This window comes from Polyodon spathula, chromosome 15, assembly GCF_017654505.1.
Source record: "Polyodon spathula isolate WHYD16114869_AA chromosome 15, ASM1765450v1, whole genome shotgun sequence".
Taxonomy (NCBI): Eukaryota; Metazoa; Chordata; class Actinopteri; order Acipenseriformes; family Polyodontidae; genus Polyodon; species Polyodon spathula.
In genome coordinates, this window is record NC_054548.1 from 5,700,532 (window position 1) to 5,722,004 (window position 21,473).

General features: G+C 36.4%; 1 protein-coding gene across 7 annotated transcripts in view; it reads right to left on the reverse strand.

The window, feature by feature from the left end:
* LOC121327720 (dachshund homolog 1-like) overlaps nucleotides 1-21,473 on the reverse strand; it is a 160,691-nt gene that overhangs the window by 63,033 nt on the left and 76,185 nt on the right. For 2 of the 7 annotated variants that reach the window (XM_041271871.1, XM_041271876.1), the window contains exons 3-5: nucleotides 15,585-15,671; nucleotides 9,457-9,561; nucleotides 7,723-7,884 (exon numbers count right to left, since the gene is read on the reverse strand). In XM_041271871.1, coding sequence (XP_041127805.1) covers nucleotides 7,723-7,884; nucleotides 9,457-9,561; nucleotides 15,585-15,671 — 354 coding nt within the window. The remainder of the gene's footprint in view (nucleotides 1-7,722; nucleotides 7,885-9,456; nucleotides 9,562-15,584; nucleotides 15,672-21,473) is intronic. The other 5 variants (XM_041271877.1, XM_041271878.1, XM_041271872.1 and 2 more) reach the window with 4 other exon arrangements.

Below are 21,473 nucleotides of genomic sequence, written 5' to 3' on the forward strand. Positions count from 1 at the left end.
AGACTTCTGTAATACAAAGAAGACCAGCCTGATTCTCAAAAGAAGCAACACTGAAAATCCGGATTCATTCCAATTTCAGTGAATTATTCAAGAGAAACACATTAGGTTGCTACTTTTGCCCCTTTTAAAAATAACCCTATTCATACTACTTGAATAATGCATGACCAACCCGTGTTGAAATCATGTGATTGTCATTCATTTTATTCACATTTTTTATAAGTGAACTGTCAGGTTTTAAAAACGAAGTTCTTACTTTTCCCATATTGATAACACTGACTGTAAATGTATACTTGCCAACATTTGGAAACTGTTCAATGCAACTCTCATCATACGTTTCATACACATGGGAGGAGTCAATCACAAACAACACTCATTATCATATAATAGACGCCCCCCCCCCCCAAACTCAACACGACACAACCATCATGACAGCAAAAATAGACACAATGAAGCATTCTTACCTTTGTATAAGTTAGTGATCAGCAGATGTATCAGCCGCACCAAGAGCACAGCGAGTGGTTTTCACTAACTCTACTGTGCAGAATAAATGATTTTATTTTTTTCTATGGGCAAATATCGGGACTTTCTTCCTCTACATCGGGACGCGGGACATCTGTTAGGAAATTGGGACTGTCCCGCCCATATAGGGACTGTTGTCATGTATGTAAATGCCTCACCCCGTTGTTCTGTGTTGGTAATAGACAGTACCGCCACTGCACCACCCTGCACTGTCCGGAGGGATTGCTCAGGAGTCTGAGCTAAAAAGGGCAGCAATGCCCCACCAAGTTGTTCTGATTTTACTGTTCCAGAACTTGTCAAGTATACATCAAAATGTGGCAATCTTCCTTGGGAATGAAATAATAACCTAATTGTGTACTGAAATAGCCATTGTTACTATAATATAAACCCCTAATGTGTTATATTATTTAAATAGCTTAATCTCAGTCTTACATGATGAGATGATGCTCTACTAATGAGCAACAGAATTATTATAATGAACATTATATTTGCATTTTAGTCAAATAATAGATACTTTAAAAAAAACAATAACAGACAGGAAACAATGCACAGATCATCTGAGCACAGTTGAATGTTATTTATTACATGTATGAAAAGTGACATTGTCTTTTCAAATTGTGTTTATCTCTCCACTTCTATTTCAGCTTTCAAAGGTCACTCAGTTCTAGCTGTAAATTCAACCTGACAGAGATTAGTAAAAAGGGACAGTTAAATTAATGTCTCATCATGCAATCAAACATTTCCTAATTAATTTATCCAATTAATGAAAAACACAGCCCGGAGCTGATCAGGAGTGACACGTAAACTGGTCATTTATTTCTTTTAAATATCAAAGATGTTTAGCTGAGGTAATTAAAGCAGACAACACTGAAAATATTGGTATAAACGCATAAACTTACTGCAACTAAAACATCACTACCTTATAGTGCATCTATTAAAATATTTTCCTTGTATTTATTAAATTTATGTTTAAAAATGTACTTTAGACTATCTGGACACGGGACATTTGGTAGGAAATTGGAACTGTCCCGACCATATAGGGACTGTTGGCATGTATGTAAATGCCTCACCCCGTTGTTCTGTGTTGGTAATAGATGGTACCACCACTGCACCACCCTGCACTGTGGGGAGGGTACTTTACTTCAGCAAAGCATATGCTCTCCTCTGTATTCTGCTGGAGAAGGTTAAAACACACTACAAATAAGGTTCTCAAAATAACTCACTTTGTCAGCTGAACATATCTTAAAATACACTTTTGTCCCAGAAAAAGGATGCTAAAGAAGTCAAGAAAATATATGCCAGCAAATAAAGTGGCATACAATTTCCCTGACAGGAAACAACTGTATGTTTACTATACATATTGTTTTTCATTAAGTAAGTATCTAAAAATGCATGTGTAGTATACAGCAGTTGTAAAACCAGAAGCATTTCCAGAGTGCTATTTGAAACCTGATTAATTTATTGTGATGGTAAGTCTTTAGCTCTGAATAACAATAATGTACAGCAATTATAACAGGTGTTTACATGGACACTAAATCAGACCTGAGGAGTAAGAACAACTTTACTTTCAAATAAGTCTAAACACTCTTGGCCTGCCCCTCTTCTTTGTGTACAGTCCCTACCACTCTCTTGCTTGACCCCCAAGGAAATAGCTCTTGCTCTTGGCTGCACAATTTATCAACAGCTTGAAGTGACAACAACACAGATTTAACTCTGGCAATGCAAACATATCAGATGCAGGCCGCGTTCCTCAGTCTGCAGTGGCGGAGAAGATGAGAAAACGCCCATGATGCATTTGCCCTTTCACAGAGATGGAAATATTATTAGAAAGGACATAAACAGACTAATCACAGCAGTAAGGCTAAGATGACAGCTGGTACTGCATGTGACTGAGCAGATCCATATCTGTGAACAGAAGGCACCCCCAACCCTTTTGCTATACAGTGTTTTTAGACTTTAGTATACAGACATTAAAACATATTGTCTGAGAGGTTTGGGGGGATGGGGGGTGTAGTGTGATCAAAGCATTTATAAATGTATATGAAATAAGATCTCGTAGGAAAACATTTAGATGTCTGCTATAAGTACCATTAGTGTTCGTCAGCAGGATTCTTTAAAATCAACACTTGTTTTTATTTAAGCTGTGAAGTGTGGCTACTGTTGGGAATTTTGACACATGACACATGCTGCACTATGAACCAGTGCTGCATCAGTTTTACTAATGAATGCACGACGTAATTAATAACTAAAAACATTAACATTATGTCTTTAACATAAGCGTCTGGAGCCAGGCTGCCTGTCACAAACCAATATGCATGTGCATATTATGAAAAAAAATTTCCAAGTATAAGCTGCTTCCTTGCTGCTTCACCATTGCACTTATTTTTCAGATACTGCTCAACGTACTTTTTCTCTTTAAAAAAAAAAATGCTTTTCTGTTTCGCAGGATTCAAATGTTAATTGATTGCATACATAGGATTGCCAATTATCAATTTCTTCAAAACCGGACATCACCACTATTTGCACCTTACAAATTCCATTAAAACCGGACAGTTGGCAACCCCATCCATACAGTAACAATGTGGAGTTCTAGAGCTTGTGTGCCCTGACAGCTTCACCCCCACTATTTGAAATCTGAAAACTGTACCACCAGCTTAACTAAAAAGGATTAACTCTTATATCCAACTGAGAACACAGATAATTCTCAGTAATTGGTAAAAAATGAAGATGAATGGGACTGCGAGATAAGGACCAATTAGCTCATCGACAGTTACAGCTGCGGTCTCAATCCACATACATCTCTTGAGTCTTGGCCTCTTTCTACAAGAAAGCCTGGGAGAATTAGTAGGATGACCCCTCGAATGGAAGGATGCCTTTCCATCATCTCTCACTTCTTCCACTCTAGTTCCTTTCTTCACAGACACCTGTCATGACTTGATTTGTAAATCACATAGCCCTCTCACATATCTTTTCACTATGAGCAGTGAAACTCAAAATAAGTATTTCTTCTAAACAGCTACTGCATACAGTTAAACAGTTAAATGGCTATTGTATACAGTCTTAAATTTCTTGTCAATCATTTCATTACTATAGCATCATCTGTTTGATAACACACGCAATTCCCTTATCTAATTACAGAGAGGATTTGAGGTCCATTAACATTGCTGAGGTAAGGAATCAGTTGTGTAACTACACCCAATGGCTTGAATACCAGTTTCCTTTTCTTATGCTCAAGGTCTCCCTGACATTTTCCTGAACTTACACAAATAATCTTCTTGAAATAGGCACATGTGTTTGGAATAAGGAAATGACGACAGTTTGTACTAGTTACTACATAGGTTCTGTCCAGGTCACTTAAATTAGAAGGAATTCGTCACCATTTTCTTTCATTGTTGCAAATCTGTTAAAAGAATGCTTCTGTTTAGTTCTGAGCTGTAAATACTGCATTTCCTTTAAGAACCGGAAACAATATTACTTGTCAGCTAAAACAAAAAATAGAAGGGGTTAACAAAAGAAGGCTCAATAAACTATTGCAGTTTTGAGTGTAGCTAGAGACAGTGTTTAAAATGCACTCATGTTAAGTTAAAATGAGAAAAAAAGTAGCTCTAGCTATATATATATATATATATATATATATATATATATATATATATATATATATATATATGCAACAAGATGTCTGACCAGATTGCAAAACAAAATCCCACATTCCTATTATTTTTTACACAGTGTCAAATAAAGGGGTGAGATGGGTTTAGAAAAAAATGACTTTAAAATGATTTCAGCATAGCTCAAAGCCTCTACAATATTACCCACATTTAGTCAACCCCATTTACCACAGCACCTTAAAGACATTAACAAGTCAAGACAACAGAAATAGCCATGAGGGCCCACTCTATTCCTATAGTCAGAACAGCTAAATTCAGCAGTCCTAAAAAAATACAAAATAAACAGCAGGTGTGTGCAGTACTCAACCGTGCTGCTGACTTGTGTGCATTATATATTGTATATACATAGATCTGAGGTATGGGGCCAATATGAACATTATTTTAAGCCTTTGTTAATATTTTGTTGATACACATCTCAGCAAACAGGTTTTACTGGAAGCAGCTGTTTGAACGCTTGATTTTAAATAGTCATGACCTCATTTCCTGCTAATCAGGGTGCTTGCATTGTTAACTGCAGTAGCCTGACTCAGAAAGGGCTGCTGTCAAAAAAAGTTCCTCTCGAGTCAAGTTACAGCTATATCTGTAAATGATTTATGTTAAAAAATGTTGAGAGCATAATGTGTTGACCGTACACTGGTAGTTAAATACAATAAGAGCACTCATAGGAAAGTTTACTCATGACATGCCATGCAGAGAGAGTAAGGTACATAGCAGGAAAGTGACACAAATTCAGGGCATAGTTCTGTGGGGGAAGCAAAAAAACATTCACCCAGAAGTTACAGTTTTGGGTCTTTATGTTTTCTATAGAAATAAAGCATTTCACTCCAGTTTCAAAATACTAGTATTTCAATACCATTATCATGTGCATTTATAACAATAAAACATTAAATAATATCAATACTGTATATGTTGTTGTTTTTTGTCACAGTAAAACTGACATGTCTGTGAAGCTTTCTTTCTTTTTTCTTTCTTTCTGAATAAAACAGAAATCATTTTTTCTAGGTATTCTGTGACTATCTCAGCTAGCCGAATAGCGCTTGCAATATTCTTCTTCCTCATCAGCTGTGTGGCTCATATCGGCCACCCTGTCACAATACAGTGCTTGATATAAACAAGAGATTGTGGAGACATCCAGCAATCAATATTTGGATGGCTTCAGTACTGCACATCATTTGTCTCGGCAACCATTTCTTTGACCAAACGAAGGATTAATTCAAATCATAAATCTGAGGTGATTTAAATCCAGGAATGAGAGGCTGCCTGCTTTAATGATTTATTTTGTACATTTCTGCCAGTGAGAGATTTGTCCATACAAAGTGACAGGTCACCTTCAAATGCCAGTGGCAGACTGTTCATCACCATGCCGACGAGCATCTCATCGGCGCAAGTAAATATTAAAGTAAAAGAATCCAATTGATTGTGGATGGGGGAGAAAGGTGTCACTGCCATATATTTTACTCAGAGCGCTAATGCCTCACTTTCTACACCTTCAGTGGCTGTTTTACTAGAATTATTATTCTAGTGGGAGGCTGTGTGCTCAAGGTTACAATTTAAATTGTAGCAGATAAAACAGTTTCTTATTAGCTTCATTGCCATAGCCCCGCTGTTCTTATTCACATTTATCTTGATTTCTGTGACCTCCTAGCCTCATTTTTCACTGCAGTTATGACCTCATTTCCCATGCATTTTTTTGTTAAACATATTTATAATACATGTTGTTTTCAGAATGTTTGGTGTCAAAGATTGACTGCATTTCAAGTCGATAATAATCAAACAAATAATTACTCAACAAACATTCGACTAATGAGTCATGTGTAAAGTAATACAAATGTAAAACATGACATATAATATACATATACATTATACTAGAACTGTTCATACTTCATTTCTGGATAATAAAAACACATTACACTGAAAGACTCTGGCATATTTTCATAGTAATAACTAGACCCCTGAATATTAAAATGTTCCTTCTATCTGTCAGAATAAATGTACGACACTCGCTAAATAATTGTGTCTGTGTAATAAATTGTATGACAGATGTATTTCTTTGTTCATTTTTTTTAATCCTGCTTTGGAAAAACCTCATATTTAAATGTTTAGTTTTTTTTTTTTTTTTTGGGGGGGGGTTTCTAAAACAGGGAGTCCAATTACCCAAAACTTTCAGATCTCTTTTCAGGATGCACAAATGAAATGACTGTCAGTTTACTTAAAAACAAAAGCAATCAGTACATCCAATCTTTACACTACCTCTACTGTATGTTTGTTTATTTGTTTTCCCTTTTGTTTTATTATTTGCTTACATGTTGAACAAATTAGCACATTCCAGACTAAAATGTGAATCAGTTGATGTGCATTTTTTAAATCCTGAGAGAAAGATATTCACAAAATTAATATATTAAGGATTGAAACTCACACCTCAAACTTGTCCTGCGCCTAGCCCTGGGTTTTAGAACTACTGTATCCTCAAAATGAATGATCAGGAGGCAAGAGTTTAAGCTATCAGGCCTGTTAAATAAATGTTATTCTCCCCTATATCTGCACAACTTTTAAAAGTTACCCTAACAACTCAGCTGAGACTTGTACATGCTATGATAAGGGGGTGGGGGACCTGGGGCCTTATTGCTCAAATTACTGGCTCTGGTCATTTTATGAATTGTCCCAAATGTATTTTTTATTTTAACTTTCATTAAGCTACAATTTTAGCATAGCCACTTTTGGCTACATATCAGTTTGTTTGAATCCCTCCTGTAATAGTGGGTAAAATGAAAATGTTATCGAAAACAAAGATACGCCAAGAGTATACCAGTTGTTCTGTACTATTGGTTTATAAAGGAACAGACGCCAACAATTTGATTCAACTTGAAACTATGTTTTATTCCCTAATGTTTACATTCTAAGGTTGAATTGAGGCAACTATAAACCCAGCGGGCTTCGTAGCACAGTAAATAGTTCTCGCTCCTTTCTGTTATCATGCGATTTTATGGGTAATGTAGTCACTTTGTTATATACACTAAAGTCACCCTTTGTAACAGCCTTTTCGTGAAGAACATAAAAATCATAAATGAGTTGCAAAACAGTCCTTTTACCAGTCCTAAATATAACACATGACATCACCTGGATTTAGATAAAACTGAGTCACAAATGAAACAAAGGCAGATGACTTCCAGCTTTAAGAAATATGGTGTGATACAGTTTAAAACAGAAAGCTGTTTTGTATGTACTTGCTTACCTGAACTTAATGTTTCTCAGTTATGCTTGTGCGTTGTGCACTTATGTTTGGGTGTTACAGTATTACAGGCCACTGTGCAAAACAATTCCACCTCTTTTTGTCATGTTTCCCTTTGGTTTGATTGGATCTTGTACTGTTTTATTTTGTATTGTGGTTGAGCTCCAACTGCACTGCAGTCAAATACATATAGTATATTTGGTTTTGACTCAACTGCATAAGTACAAAAGGGTACATAAGTACACTGGGGAAAAAAAAAGTCAAATTAAGGGATTTAGTCAATGAAAATATCAGAGAGTCACTCACCCACGCTGGAATTCAGGTCTCTGTTCTCTGAATCTGCCCCATGCTGGTTATTGCTGCTGTGGTAGCTGCTCATGACTTCTAACTTGATCTTCTTCACCTTCATGGCCTCTGCAATGGCAGCATTTGTTGCAGCAGCAGCTGCAGCTGCTGCGGCTGAGAGACCTGGTGGCCCAACACAACAATGACATGATGAGCAGGATGATCATATCTTCTTTACCTCACATTGAGTTTGGATATCACCACAGCATCGCCGTGTGTCGGATTTGTGCATTTACTGACACGCCTTGGCTGTTTTAACCTGCTGCACTGCAGTGCTCCAAAATGTATTCCAAAAAAATATGTATTTTTTTTTTATTTCTGAACACAACTATAATGAAACACTACAATCTGAAGTATGACACACGTGGTCTTTAAAAAAATCCCAAATATTTGAAAGGAAATGCATACAGCAGCAGTTTAAAAAAATCATTAAAAAAAATCTAACAAACTATGGTGTACCTGCAGATGGGTTCTTTGCCTCAAACACTGCTTTCTTCATCATAAGTACATTATCTTGAGTTTTGCTTTTGAAACTTGTTGCCTATGAATTACAGAAATAATTATATTTTCCTGTTATTATTATTATTATTATTATTATTATTATTATTATTATTATTATTATTATATATGATTGTTTGTGATACTGGCCCTTGCTTTTCTCATGTGTTGCTCCATGACTGCCTGATTTATATGTTTTATGCCACCAACTCTCCTCCACTGCTCTGTTTTTTTAGAGGGAAACACGAGATGAACACAAGTGTTACCCCTAATCGTGAACCCAGTACAAACCTAGAACCCTCTCAACCCCTATCCACCCAGACACAAACTCAAATATAATAAAGAACACTTTAATTCCAATTCGCACTGGCTTTAACATTAACAATGTGGCTGGTCTTTTGTATTTTATAATAAAAAAAAGGGTCAGCTTTGATTTGCAACCTAAAATATCACTACAGTTTTTTTTTCCTTTCTGACTAAACTTGAAAGAAGCTATGGCATTTCAACATGAAAGAGGTAGAAAACAATGTCAAAACCTACACTCTGGAGAGCCTATATAGTCATTAATGTGCTTGCTACTACTGGCATTCACTGGCTCTATGCCTATCTGACTAAAACCCATCCACAAAACCAATATTATTCACACTGCAGCTCTGGAAGAATAAAGGAATTCTCTTACAGATGTCACAGAGTTGTCATGGGAGCAAAAGCACATTAAAACACACAGTGATGCAGTGTTCGATCTGGCAGCAAAAATAAATCTCAAGTGTGCAAAAAGGCAATGATCCTCTGACCTTCAGCATCATAGCACTTTATAACTGTAGCTACCCTTGAAACAGTAGTTCACCCTCTGCTGAATGAATGCAATTTAAAACTAGGAAGGTTAAGGCGCTGGGAGTCCCTTATGTTGGCATATTAAAATATTCTGTTGTAATACCAGTGGTGATTGAGTGATACAGACCATTGTGTCTTTTCCATAATGAACTTGTTACTTACTGTTACGTCCTTGTACTATCACTGTAGTTTCATTTTAAAATAATACTGGATTTGGATATTCACAGTACTGTAGCAACAACCAGGGGCAGGTTTTTGAGGATTTTTTGTTTGTCTGGGACTGCCACGCTTAAGTCTTCTAGACGTCAACACTTTTCTATAGACTGCACTCATACAGGTATCACGGAAAAAGGTGCTTTTTACCTGATCCAAGGTAGTACCTTGACTTGAACGTGTTGACATCATGAAGGTGTGCTCCGGGCAGTCTCTGAGCAGCTTGAAGAAATCCTCTGTAAAACTCAGCATCTGCTACAGAACCGTAACATATAAATATCCACCAAGCGCAGATTTTGAAACAAAGCTACAATGTTAAAATAGACAGTAACAGTAAGCGATATATTAGTATAAAAAAGACACTTGGTGTTTGTATTTTGTTTAATATATATAATACAATTTTAACAATATCAGTACCAGCTCTTAATGTGTTTTCTAAAACTGTATTTCTCTGACTTGCCAAGCGGATATAGTTACATAAATGAATGAATGAATAAATAAATAAATAAATAAATGGTGTTTTGCTGACCACTACCAGTTAAAAAAAAAAAACCTGCAATAAATTGATATACACTGGGATAAATTCATATAAATGTTTTTGCATAAAAATGTGACTGTATTACAGTACTTTTCTGTGATGTGATTAAAAGTACGAGATATAAACAATATTGCAGTACAGGTGAAGACTGGCTACCAAATATTTCCAGTAAATCCCAACATGTCGCTTCATAGGTCTCAAATGTTCCCATATAGTAAATGGTAATTCTGGTAAATGTGTAATCTATGTTTTTACTGGTACTTTTTGAAGCTATTAGGGAAGATCATTTATTGACTGTTCTTTACAGATATTTCAATGTGCTTGCATGGAAGAACACAGCCGACATTGAAAACACATCTGTCATAAATAAAGCTGCCATTGTTCACTGGGCAAGGCAATCATAACGTTTACAGGAGTTTGAGTTCTTGAAAAGGAGTGAAATTAAATTGCAGAAAGTTTTTTTTTTTTTTTTTTAAGTTTTTCTGAGAAATACATATTAAAAATCAGGCTTGCGAACTGACTTAATTTTTTTTGTTTTTTGTACAAGAATTCTAACCACCATAACAACTCGTCCATGCTCTGGCGATAACGAATCATTGCTTTCCTAGTGATGTTTTCAGTGTTGACTGTGCTCTTTCATGGAAATACATATTATGAGAGTCTTTAATCTATTACAAAGTGAGATCTATGAAGTGATCACAATATATAGTAGGTGATATTTATTATAATTTTGTTAGCTGTTTACTTTAAATAGTGAAATATTGAGATGTTTCAACATTTGAAAGTGCTGCCACTTATATTTACAGTACAGTGCTATTGTTGTACTGCATTATGGTACAGCTAACTGAAACCTCCTCCATAGAGATTTGTTACCATGAGGTAACACACTGTTGTTACTTGAATTACCTGAGGGATAAAGTAATTTATTGAAAGGGGGTATTAAGGTTTTCCTGACTTGACATCAAAGAAAGCTTTTAAAATATGGACATGACAGATGACCCTCTATGGAACCTTTCTAGGTTTGAATCACTTATATGTTTAAATGCTGCCCTTTGCTAACCAGTTTAAACCTGGTATTTCCATCGCTGTTTATTACGAGGGACAGGCAGCTTCATAAATATCTCATCGCTTAGCTGTCACACACATTTCAGTGACATGACTCAAGTGCAGCTATTAGCAGTATGAATCTAGCCAGTACACGAGGATCGAACATGTGGCATTAATACGCAGTCCTGGTTTCTAACCATCTGATAGGCAGATGGTGTGAAATGGATTCTCTAGCTGAAATGAAGGGGCACATCATTTAAAACCTTGTTTGCATTTTAAAAGACATCAGTTCAGTATTGATGTACAGTATACACCATGACAGGATTTAATAGCCACACTTGTTTGCGGTCTGCTCATTCTATTCAATATGTATGCAGAAATACTGCTCATCCCATTACCAAAGCTTTGGTGTTCTATATAATGAATGTGGCCTCCACATTCTGCTGAAGGTCGTTGTTCACTTAACTAAAATATACATGAGTCAACTGTTTCTGAATGAGGGAAAAAATAAACTTACAGCTCAAGGATTTGCTATAGGATGTTGTTTTGTTTTGTTTTTCTTTTAATGCAAACATTAAGTCAGTGCCCAGTAGGTTAATGCTGAGGACTGGGATCCAGAATCCCAGCTGAGGCACTTACTTATTGTGTTGGCCTGGGGCATGTAAATTCATATGTGCCTTCAACCAACCAAGCAGTAAAACTGAACAGTCAGAACCACAATGGAAATGAGAAGTGGCATCTCTGCTGATAGACTGGATAAATAAAAATAAGTCAATATCTACAGCTGAGGCTCTTTGGCTTTAAGAGAACAATTAAATTGCAATCGATTGGTTATCACCCAATAGTGTAATTTAAATGACATAAGGCTCAGCTTAATGTATTATAAACTGTCTTTAATTAGGAGCAAGACTAATTGAAACATGTATGTAGTATGAATTTTAAATTCAACTGTTTTGTAAAAATTGAGCATTTATGAATGGAGTGACTTGATTGGATAATAGATTATGTATGAATAAATACCAAAAAAATGAGTAATATAAAAATGATCAACACAATTAAATGGCCAAACATAAGTAACACACCACATGTATGTGTAGCTGTTCAGAGTGAGTAAACTGTTTTTAAAAATATGTATCAGTGCATTTTAGTTGTTCCATGATAAACCAGTTCAGGTCTGTCCACAAGGATCATATTAACCTAGATATTCTAGGTGTTCTGCACCGCTCTCATGCCCATTTAACACATTACAATACAATGCCAGGTTATGTAAATTAGTCAATTACACACAATTACAAATGGCAGCTTTTTTCCACTCCCAGTTTTTGATAAAGTTATCACTGTTTTATTATTTGCATGTTATGAACAATACTTGTTTATTGTAGTGTGCATGTAAAACAGCTATCAATGCAATTCACTGCTAACTGTTTTACATGTTGCTGTTTTTATAAAACTAATTCAGAATATTAGTTTCTGTTTGTTTTTTTAAACAACATTTTTCTGTGTTTACTTGACCTGAAAAAGTTAAACCACAATAATATTGCATTAACGTTTTAAATGTGAATTTCTTTTCAGAAAACTGCATTTTCTAAAAATGATTCTTCAATACCTGAACTGTAGCCACACTGATATGTGTATAAATAAATATCTGACTCAAATTGGTGAAAGGAATGATTTACAAATAATTTTCAAGACTGGATTGGACTGAATCTCAATGAACCTCCAGCGAAAAAAAATGTTCTGAATAAATGTACCTGTACTTTTGTTTACTAAGGGTTGTATGGTAAGTGCCATGAAGGCTCTGAATGATCTGAAATGACTTGAAACTTGATTTTGTTAAAGTGTCGATGGTTCTATATTTGTTAGGTATTATCTTGCTCTTTAACTTTAAAAAGAAAGAAGAACACTGTCAAGACATTTATAATAAATGAAACCTACTGCCTCAGGCACTGGCCTAGTTAATAAACTTTCAATGCAAGTTTCTTTCAACTGTTACGGACAACGAGGTTGAAAACAAATCTTAAATTACAGCCATGTGTGACTTTTACAGCTCATTTTCCTTTCATCTCCAATTCTAGAAAAAAAGAGTGATTGTCTTTCAATTTTCTTAATCAACAAAAAAGTGAACACAGCTGCTTTTGTTTCATAAAGTTGAGTTATTATTTAAGTCGTTTTAAGTACATGTGTTATAAGTCATGAAGAAGCAATTGTTCAGATTTTGTTAGGACAATTACCCTGTACAATGTCCTCAATACAACTCCTTCACTTTAAGTGTCCTAATGAGTCACTGTTAGATTGAATAGGATCTTAACAGGTTTTACTAATGTTGGATGCCAATGAAATTAGATATATTTATGTCAGAGATTGTAATGATGAAGGTGGGGAGCATTTCTTATTGTGTTGATACTGTTATCGATATATGTAATCTGGCCATGCTCTAGAAAACAACACAAATAATGAAGTCACTGTCACCACAGAAACAATTCCATGGATACATGAATCTAGGTTTTCAATGAGGTTTTTTTCAGTTTTGTTTTTCTGCACTACTTAGTCACTAAAGAGATGTACAATGCCACATTAGAAAAGTAATTCTCTGCTGGTTTTCAGGGTGCAGTTGTAAATCTGACAAATATTCTGCAAGCTTGATGAAGATATTACGAATACAAAAACACCAATGACTAAGTATGTCATTTTGTATTGTAATTAAAATCGTTTTAAAGCTTTACTGTTTGCATGTCTACATTACAGTAATTAAATTAGTTTGGATGGTCCTAATCATACAGTGGTTAATGTCACACTGGCACAATGCAGAAAAAATTCTAAATCTTTGCTGAAAAGAGGCCCTAGAGACAGAAGTGGTGACTGAATTACTCACTTGAAGCCTTAAGCTTTCCATCATCCTATACTGTACTGGCCCTCTGAATAAACAGAAGGTGTTGGCCTCCAGTGATGTCAATCTCTCACATTTAAACACCATTTATTTCATTACCACATATTTTACAATGTTACAGTATTAAAATGTTAGGTTACTGAAAAACACAAACATGTGTTTAGCTGATTTATTTGTTCCTTCTGCAAGATAAAGGGATATAAATGTAGTATAAAAGTATAAAGGTGTCTGATCTTTTACAAATAGTTTTATAGTATTGTGGCAAATTTGCCCCGCTCCTGTGTGTATTTCTGTGTTGTATGTTACGTGTTGTGTGTTGATATTGGTGTATAGTCATTGGTACATGGGATATAATATGGGTTATGCGCACAAGTGTTTAAAATGTATATTTGTATTCAGGCACAAGGATTACACAACGCTTCACATGCAGGTAAAATGTAATAATATGTGAGCATGGGGAATTGCACTTTATTAATTCACGTGCAGTTGTACCGCGACTCCAATTGAATGATTGATTAGCAAAATTGAGTCTCGGTACAGCTGCATAAAAGTAGCATGTTTTCACTCACTCAGGGTTGTATGTTCAGTGTGTGGAGACAGAGGTAATAATAGTGATAGTAAATAATAATATCAGCTCATGTGTTTGTCTGTGTAGTCCGTTTGGTTTGTTTCTTTATTTTGGCTAAAGTGCCGTGTCCTGTGTTTTGTTTGTCCTACAACCTTTTATTTTCTGTCTGTTTATTTATTAAATGCTGAGTGCTAGCAAGCGCTCAGCTTGACCAAAACTCCACCTCACTGTTTATTTTGTGTTGGTTCCTGGTTCTGGTCTGACGTCACCCACAGTAGCCATCTTTGTGACAAGTATACAGTATACGTGCATGTAGCAGGGGGAGATCTGTGCTGACTCTGCTGGCATGTTCACGGTGCTGCAGGAAGAGGGCGGCAGTCGTCCAACAACCGCCTGTGAGTCATGGCAGTGACACGGGGAGGTGGGAAAGTGGTTGTGTGGACTTTCCCCCTCTCTGAATGGCTGAGGCGAGTCTTGGGGAGATTGTTAGCCCTATAAGTTAACGCTCTGTTGTTTCCTCAGGTCTGCCCATTTAGACGCGCCGAGAGTGCGGAAGCTCTGGTCCAGGACCGAGAATTAGCCGTGAAAAAAAAAGAAACAGAGTTTCACAGCGAGACAGTGACAGCGGGGAACGCTTGGGCAGACCCCGGAGTATTGTAACGGAGCAGGCTAGTTAGCCGGCAGTGTAGGACGGTGATCCGGGTCGCACGGGTAGCGGCGACTGGGATATAGCTGTTCAAGTGCAGCACCTTTTATTTGTAGTTTTGTTACTGTTTTATTTTCCCTGTTTCTTTGTGCCTTCTGTTTTGAATTATTGTTTCGAAGCACCTGCAAGTGCGCCAGTATTGTGTACCATCGCTTGGTATTCCCATGGTTCTGTTTACCATCGTTGGTAAGCAGACCACCGACCAACAGCGCCCTCTGCGGGCTAAAAGAAAAAGAGCACCCCAAAATAAAACTGGGCACCTGTGCGGTGTTGCCAAATCCACCTGTCTGTCTCTTGTGTCAGTGAATTACCCACCACCCTTCTACAGTGCATTTTCTAACTTACTTGCATTTATGATAGACTGATCTTAGCATAATCCTATTAAAATAATTATCATGTCAGGACTAATATAAACAGTTTAACTCCTTACAAAATGTCAGCAAACAAATGCAAATGTGTAAAATATAAAAACTGCAATTCACAAAAATGTAGCATGTTATATTCAAATAAAATGAAAACAAATAACATTTACCTGTTGTCTGCCGACATTTGTCACTATCCTTTAAAATATCATCCGTGTCAGAGTGGAATCTGTAGAAGAGTGTGTGGAATCCTGCCACTAAAATAACAGAAAAGGCTTATTTGACGTATTCAGCATTTGCTACAAAATTAATGATCAGTATGCAACTTTATTTAAATTAAGTCAACAATTCAATTGAAGTCTAAAATGTCTTTACATATAAAAAGTAATTGTAGACTGATCCTTATTTTATTAGGTTCTGAAGAGGTTGTATATCAAATAAAGTGCTCTCTTTCTCTCTCTCTCTCTCTCTCTCTCTAGATATATATATTGACACATTATTCAAAATATATCCAAATATATATGACAAGCCATGACGTTGTTTCTTGCGCTGTCGATCAAGCTCATTCTGTTCATTTCAATAGACACACTTTCTATTATTGTTGCTGGGATGTATCTTATTTTCTGGCCTTAAAATGTATACTGAATACAAAAAAAACCCCCAAAAAACCCACATAATTGTATTCTCAGTTCATATTTGTTTAAAGGGTTGTTTTTGGTTCCACCTCTACTGACAGTGTGTTTTTAAGGTTTAGAATATATATGTAATCACCCATTAAAACCCTCCATGAAATGACAAATAATTTGCATTAGCACTTACATCCTCAGTGGTTTATAACCTGAAACACAGAGAAATGGGTAGCAGGGAAGAATGATGAAATACAGAACTGAAGAGGACTCATTAAGCCACATGTATTGCTGATATTGCTGCTCTAGAAAGAGTGCAAAGAAGAGCGACCAGAATTATGACAGGTTTAAAAGGCATGTCATATGCATACAGGCTAAAATAATTGAATCTATTCAGTCTTGAACAAAGAAGACTATGTGGCGATCTAATTCAAGCATTCAAAATTCTAAAAGGTATTGACAATGTCGACCCAAGGGACTTTATCGACCTGAAAAAAGAAACAAGGACCGGGGGTCACAAATGGAGATTAGACAAAGGGGCATTCAGAACAGAAAATAGGAGGCACTTTTTTACACAGAGAATCGTGAGAGTCTGGAATCAACTCCTCAGTAATGTTGTTGAAGCTGACACCCTGGGATCCTTCAAGAAGCTGCTTGATGATATTCTGGGATCAATAAGCTACTAACAACCAAACGAGCAAGATGGGCCAAATGGCCTCCTCTCGTTTGTAAACTTTCTTATGTTCTTATGTGATGTCTCAACAGATACAAGCAGTTCTCAGGTTCACATAATCGAGAAATGTATATAAACTAATTCCAGTCATGTTCCACTACTAAGGTTGTAACAAATATTTTCACTATAAACACAATTTAATTTTGAAACAATTAAAGAAATGTGTTGTCATATCGAATATACTAATGGGTATCCAGTGTTAGTACTAGCCACTGCGCTTGGAGCTGCTGTCATATTAAATAATAATGAGGGGTCTATTAATATGCAAAGGAGCCAGCAGCAGACTGTCTTAAAGCTGTCATGCCTCTGCACATTGTCAGATTGTTCATTCATTACTAATTAACATGCTTGCTGCTCCATACCTGTGCAGTGTCAGAACAGTCTTATAACATATAGCGAATGTATGTGCCTTTTCCTAATAATAGTATAATTAAATTAAAATCAGATTAAGTACACATCAGTACACAAAGACTGACTTTAGAACCCAGGCAATAAAGAATTACCAGTTCATATCTCAAAAGAGATTTTTTTTTCTATTTCTGGGGTGCAGCTCTGAATCTTGGTTTACTTATCTAACAAAGCTGCTGAGAAAAAAACACCTGTCGTCTTATATCCCAATGATGTAAAGAGACAAATGTTATGCATGGATTGGTAATAATGACATGCAGAGGTCTAAGTGTGGTCAGGGCTCTTTGAGTGGATTGTTATCAGTCCTGAAATAATAGAAACCATGACATCACAACAGCTTGTATAACTGTCCACCAATCCTGTCTAAGCGTGTTCAACATGAGAGGTAGGGATTGGTGGGAGTGCACTTCCATAGTGACTATATATTTTGTTCAGTATACCGAACATTTTTCATTTGCAATTTTCCGCGCTACTGTCAGCCCGTGAGCCCTTGGGTGTAGACGTTCAGAATATTGAATGTTCAATATTTTGGGGTCCCAAATATCGGTCTCATATTTTGTATCTTTTTGTGGTCTCATGTAAAGCAAATAACGCGTTTCACAGTCACATTTCATTTTCTCTTAAACCTGGTCTCAGGACCACGGATGATAAGAAATAGGTAATAGCTTAATTATTATTATTGGACAGTAAAAAAAAAAACATGTCTGACATATATTCAATTAATGGAACAGGAAAGCATGTTTTGTATTGTGATAACAATAGAGGTAGAGTAATCAACGGGAGATATGTGAGGGTAGACATTTTGTTGGGATTGTGCCCTCATACAATATGGCCAACGATTACACAAAATGGCCGACCAGTTCACAAAATGGTCGACAGAGAAATCTACCCAGATACAGGTGTCTTGGGAAAGGTGTGAATAGGTGGTGATTATCTTTTAATGGGGCAATTAAACTCTAACCACCTGTATAAGTAGAGCAGGATTAGCCACAAAGGGGTGGTGTGTGTTTGGAGGAGAAGGTTGTTTGCTGTATTTGTGAGTGGAGACAAGAAGAGTAATTGGGCGGTGAAATCTTGATCACCTGTGGTGGACTTGGAACGTTTGGACTACCCTGCCGGCTGTAAGACCCTGTTGTTTTATGAAAACCTGTATTCTGTACCGAACCTTGCTATTTAAACTGACGATCCCTTTAGAAACAGGGAGATTGGAAACAGGGAGAGAATAAAGAACCGGGCCTTGCTCTGTTTGAACTGAGACATCAGGGTGTGTTTCTAACTGGTATACAAGACTGCTGTTGCGAGCCCTGCTTTGCTACTATATATATATATATATATATATATATATATATATATATATATATATATATATATATATATATATACACACACACACACACACACACACACACACATACAATAGAAAACATGCTTTCCTGTTCCATGAATTGAATGACAAAAGCATACTGTACTGATACTTTTCAGGATGTGACTTCTATGAGTAAGGAAGTTACTTGTTTTTCACCCCGAACGACGAAATGCCAAAAAAGTAAGCCCCTAACAACGACAGTGTCGTCACTCCTGTTCATCAGATTAGTCAGCCCACTGGTACTGTTTAAACCTGAGGATTATGTTAAAACATGGCTTGGCATAGGTCGGCATGCCAACTAAATGCAGTGTTCAGTGGAGGTTTATTGAGCCTCAGTATCCAAGGAGTGATCTTAACTTTGTGCATCCTAGACAGCATAATAGTGGCTAAATTCAGTGTCTGATCATTTCTTTGTTTTACATATGCAAAACATTTGAAGTATTAAGTACATGGGACAGCTATAGCTAAACACATTTTAACTGCACTGTAGTTTTTCCCCCCATATAAGCTTCCTATATATTGTTAGAACGTGTAGCTACTAGCCAGTTATTGCACCCTTTTTATTTTTCCACTGCAGACAGTATTATTAAACTATATTTCTTATTGTGATGATATTGTGTGAATGAGATGGTAAAAAAGACTGTATAAACAATTCAACAAACATATTGTTTGTTGAACTTTGTGCAAAGTAAAAAAAGAAAAAATCTGTTGCGTGTCACAAATAAAGTAATTGCTAATCTTATCACAATACAATCATTCTAAATCCATACAGCTGTTGCACAATGCGTATGAAGTATTGTTTAAATATCAGGAAATTACACAGTAACCTAGCTTGTCCAAATGAGTTTGGCAACAACCTGTTGAACAATATATCATTATTTATACATCTGTACCAGTTCTCCAGAAGAGAAAAAAAGGCTGCTCCACCCTAGTAACACTGCTGTGACCTTATTAGTAAAAACAAGTAAAACTATTACATGCCTACATTTGCAGTTCACTTTAGTTTTATAAGGGTAATTCTACCACACAGTGGTCCCAAATGTAGTGCCCTGATGTACTATTAGAAGACAACACAAATAATACTTATTATTTTTTTTTATGTTATTTTTTTTTTGGTAAAGAAAATTGAGTTGGGGGGGGATAACCCTACAGGGAAATATCTGTAAACATACAATGCAAGTCCTCAAGAAATTTGCATGAGATTATGTAGTAGTACTGGACCAAAAAACACAGTGATATCAGTATTTACTGTACAGCACTTACAGTAGTTTGCCATCCTTTCTATTTTTAACACTGTTCCCACTGCTCTGAGAGTAACTGGGAGATCAAAAATGCTTTTGATCTGGTTTAGCCCATATGTCGTAACATAGAACTGGATGTGGTTCTTGAGGATCTAATGTTGTCTGCTTCTAATTAAAGGATCATTCTGTCAGAAAAGCATGTGTTAAAAGTCTATTGATAAGTCGTTGTTTTACTAGTGTTTTAACATGTGGAACCTTAAATCCCCAGAGAAACTTCCCCTGAATTCATAATCAAACGAGCCAAAACAGTCAACAGATTTTCTGCTGTCCACAAGTTCAAAAAGAGCACTTGCCATGTTTTTATTTTCCAGCATCAAGATTCTTTGTAATACGAACCCAAGACATTACATGGTGCTTGCGTTGTGTTCAATCTGCTAATGTTTCAACACATTGATCAATTTACCTATCATTTCCTAATTTAAATGAACTTTTCATTTCTTAAAAAGTCTGCTTGTCACATTATGATACTAGATTACAGGAGGACTAAATATCTCCCTTCTGCTGCTGAGACAGAACAAAGTATAAAGTGCTGCCTCACATTGATAACATCTCTACTTCTTTTACACTGCCTTCAGTAAAAAAAAGTATGGTTTAGTTCCTGTAATTACTCTACGCTAAGAGTTGTACATGCATGATTTAGAAGACAGTGCAATACAATATGCAGACACGAACTGCCTTTCCTGTCAAACTGGAGGTTCACAAAGCCCCATCTAATGAACAAGGATTTACACAACTTCTACAAAGCTTCGACAATTAGGAAAACGTCTCATAAGTAAGCTGTGTCCTTCCTGTTGAGTTCTTCAAACCTCAGCTACTCAAAGTAAGCTTCGATACCAGCTCACAATTAAAAATTAAACACTTCAGATCTTCTGTCATTAAATCGAAGACTACAATTGGTGTTTTACAGGAGGAGCTGTCATTAAAGACAATCAGATAGACGGCTGTTTCCTTTTACTTGGGGACAATATGTCTAATGTATAAAAAAAAATAGAAAGAGAACCCTCTAGAATACTTATGAACAAGAAATTACTTGTAAGGTATTAACAAAAAAAAAAAAAAAAACCTTAGGTTACTTACCATAACCCTGGTTCCCTAAAAGAGAAGATGACCACCAACAACATTAGGTATGGAATATGCTTGCCTATTGGTAGATATTTTCTGAGCTCTCTATACAAGAGTTGCTGATAGGCCCCTTCCTGGGATAACGCCCTCAGTCCCACCTACCTAGGGGTTAAAACCATCATACTGAGGAAGCCATTTCTCTTTTTGCATCGAGGGCAACCTGTGAGGGCAACCGATGCGATCTCGCGGTTGGTGTCATCTTCTCTTTCAGGAAACCAATGTCATGATAAGTAACCTAATGTTCCCTTTGAATTAGAAGACGACCACCAACAACATTAAGTATAGGATAATGTATACCAGAGCCGTCGCAAGGGAGAAGGAAGGGCAGCATAGGAGGGACACATCAGAACCATATAACCGAAGGTTAGCAGTGCGAGCGTGCAACCTCAATGACCCTCGTGCCTATTAAAGGCAAGGAAGGATCCACCACATTCAAGTGGTAGAACCTGGAGAACGTATGCGGCGTATCCCAGCTAGCCGCCATACACATATCGCACATAAAA